At 34.6% G+C, this 2,500-nt stretch overlaps 1 protein-coding gene across 1 annotated transcript in view; it reads left to right on the forward strand.

Moving 5' to 3' along the window:
* Window positions 1-2,500, forward strand: part of mRpS18A (mitochondrial ribosomal protein S18A) — a 10,737-nt gene that overhangs the window by 7,683 nt on the left and 554 nt on the right. Inside the window, exons 3-5 of the mRNA XM_086535822.1 lie at window positions 1,485-1,507; window positions 1,639-1,669; window positions 1,971-2,003. Of these exons, the coding sequence (XP_086391948.1) occupies window positions 1,485-1,507; window positions 1,639-1,669; window positions 1,971-2,003 (87 nt within the window). The remainder of the gene's footprint in view (window positions 1-1,484; window positions 1,508-1,638; window positions 1,670-1,970; window positions 2,004-2,500) is intronic.

The following is a 2,500-nucleotide window of genomic DNA, read 5'->3' on the forward strand; positions in this document are numbered from 1 at the left end:
TGATATGATGTAAAGTAAAATGATGTCATAAAAGCTACATAATGTTGGAGACATCCTGGTAATTTCTGCTTCTTGAAATCTTCCCAGAGGAAGTGGGAGTAGGTGAAAATACACCCTGTCATGAATGGGTTAACCCACACAGGACGGGTGGTACAGCATGTGTACCGCGCATTCAAAAGCCCAGTTGCCGGGCGGCACAGTATTGTGCCAGCCATTCAATTGATTTAGGCCTAATAATTCGAACGCCCCGGCATTTGGACATTCAAGGCTAGAATTCCCCCGTCGGGGATGGGTTAATATCATTATTATCTTTTGGTTGTTTACTCAAAAATTACTGTGGTAGATTTTATTCCCTTCCCTGCAGTTGGAGCCAATATCATAACTATAGATGGATTCAGTGGAGTAAGTTTAAAATGTTAGTATTGGGAGTGCATTTGTTTTTAAAATAAATACTTTGTCTTTTCTGTCTGATACTGATTGTAAGAAGTGCTAGGAAAATAGTACTATAATTTTTCATTGAAAATAATGTAATGTTAACCCATCCACGACGGGGGAATTCTAGCCTTGAATGTCCCAATGCCGGGCGTTCGAATTATTAGGCCTAAATCAATTGAATGGCTGGCACAATACTGTGCCGCCCGGCCACTGGGCTTTTGAATGCACGGTACAGTACTGTACCACCCGTCCAGTGTGGGTTAATGAAGAATCAGCTGCGTTATTGTATGTGTATGTGTCTGTCTTTATTTCTCAGTCTGTCTCTGTCTGTATAGTTTTGATGTCTGATATTTTATGGGTAAGTGCATATATTATATATTACCCATGATTTCATACCTATTTTTGGTGCATATTGAGGGCTTGTAATGAAAATACAGGTAAACAAATCTGTGAATGTATTTTTTTCAAAATGGGTGCTATACTTTTATCATGCAAAAAGGATAGGTATTAGCACTGAATTTAGTGCTTTGCAAGTTGAGATTTGACCAGTCAAGAGTAGCTTTGAGCTCAAATTCCAGGAGAGACTCAAAGGTCTAGAAATTTGAAAATGATCAAGTCTGAGCATCTACTATAAAACTTTTCTGCCAAAATTCAAAACGGGAGCACTGCATTTGTCAGGTAAACTTCTTAATGGTTCAAGTTTCAATTTCCATAGGTCTACATTAACTTCTAATGCCTGTCCATTTGTTTAAAGAAAGGTTTAGTCGTTCAAATTTGTAGATAGTAGAGATCTGAAATTAAAAGTAGGAAAAAATTACTCATATAGCTTTAGCTTGGAAAAAAATAACAAACAGGCTCTGCTTAGTGATAGACTTTATTGAAAATCAAAGTTGATATCATCCACTCATTTAGATGATAATATATTAAGATGAAAATTCTATTATTTTATATTGATTTTTAATTGATACTTGGCATTGAAGATTAGTTTTCTTTCAGTTTATAATTCATAATTTCTCTAGCAAAATGCACTGTTGTATTACCATTTTTAGAGTGAAATGGACATAAGAAAAAGGTAAAATAAAATAAAATAAATATGTATATGTGTTCCAGTATCCAAATACAAGCACAACATACACAAATTTCATTATGATCAAATGTAGATATAGATGCAAATAATGTACTTTCTTAATCTTAAACCACAAGTGCAAATACAAATATCAAGCGTCAAATACAAGTAAAATACAAATACAATTGTACCGTATTTTCAAATGCTTTCATCCTAATTATTATTCCAGTAGATAGACAGTTAACCCACTTACGACGGGGGCATTCCAGCCTTGAATGTCCCAATGCCGGGGCGTTCAAATTATTAGGCCTAAATCAATTGAATGGCTGGCACAATACTGTGCCGCCCGGCCACTGGGCTTTTGAATGCGCGGTACAGTACTGTACCACCCGTCCAGAGAGGGTTAAGTAGACTCAGCAAATAATTACGGCACAGTATGGAATACATTAAAAATTAAACAATATTTTAGATCTTACCAAAGTGGATTTCACTTTACTTTGAGGTAAGAAATGAGACACAAACAGGTCTTACCAAGTAACTTTAAGAAAATGATTCTTTTGCATAATTAAAGGAACCTAAATTATTAATTTTCTGCATTTGTTCTGTAAGTTCATGAAAATACTACTTAACATTTACTGACACATAAGTGGACTCCTAAAGTATGACTATGCATTATTGCTTTTGATGATAGTTTTATGGAGAAAAAAAAAACTTCCATGAAATAAAAATAATAGTGTTAAACCTGTATAGAGTAGGTAGATTAAAATGGTACATCGTTTATCACTTACTTATAGCACTTGGTAAGAGTGAATCATTAGGATAAATTGATCGAGTTGAAATCCCCTTCTTGAAAAGCCAATGTCTCTCCATGATGGCAGAAGCAAGGACTTCTAGATACTCACAAGCCAACTTAATAAGTTGAATTATATAAATACATTTACTGTATATGAAGCAAATACAGAAAACATAAGGGTCTTATACAAATACAGATATGAATGC

Source organism: Penaeus japonicus, unplaced genomic scaffold (genome assembly GCF_977035675.1).
Source record: "Penaeus japonicus unplaced genomic scaffold, GWHDUDI00000001_assembly GWHDUDI00000004, whole genome shotgun sequence".
Taxonomy (NCBI): domain Eukaryota; kingdom Metazoa; phylum Arthropoda; class Malacostraca; order Decapoda; family Penaeidae; genus Penaeus; species Penaeus japonicus.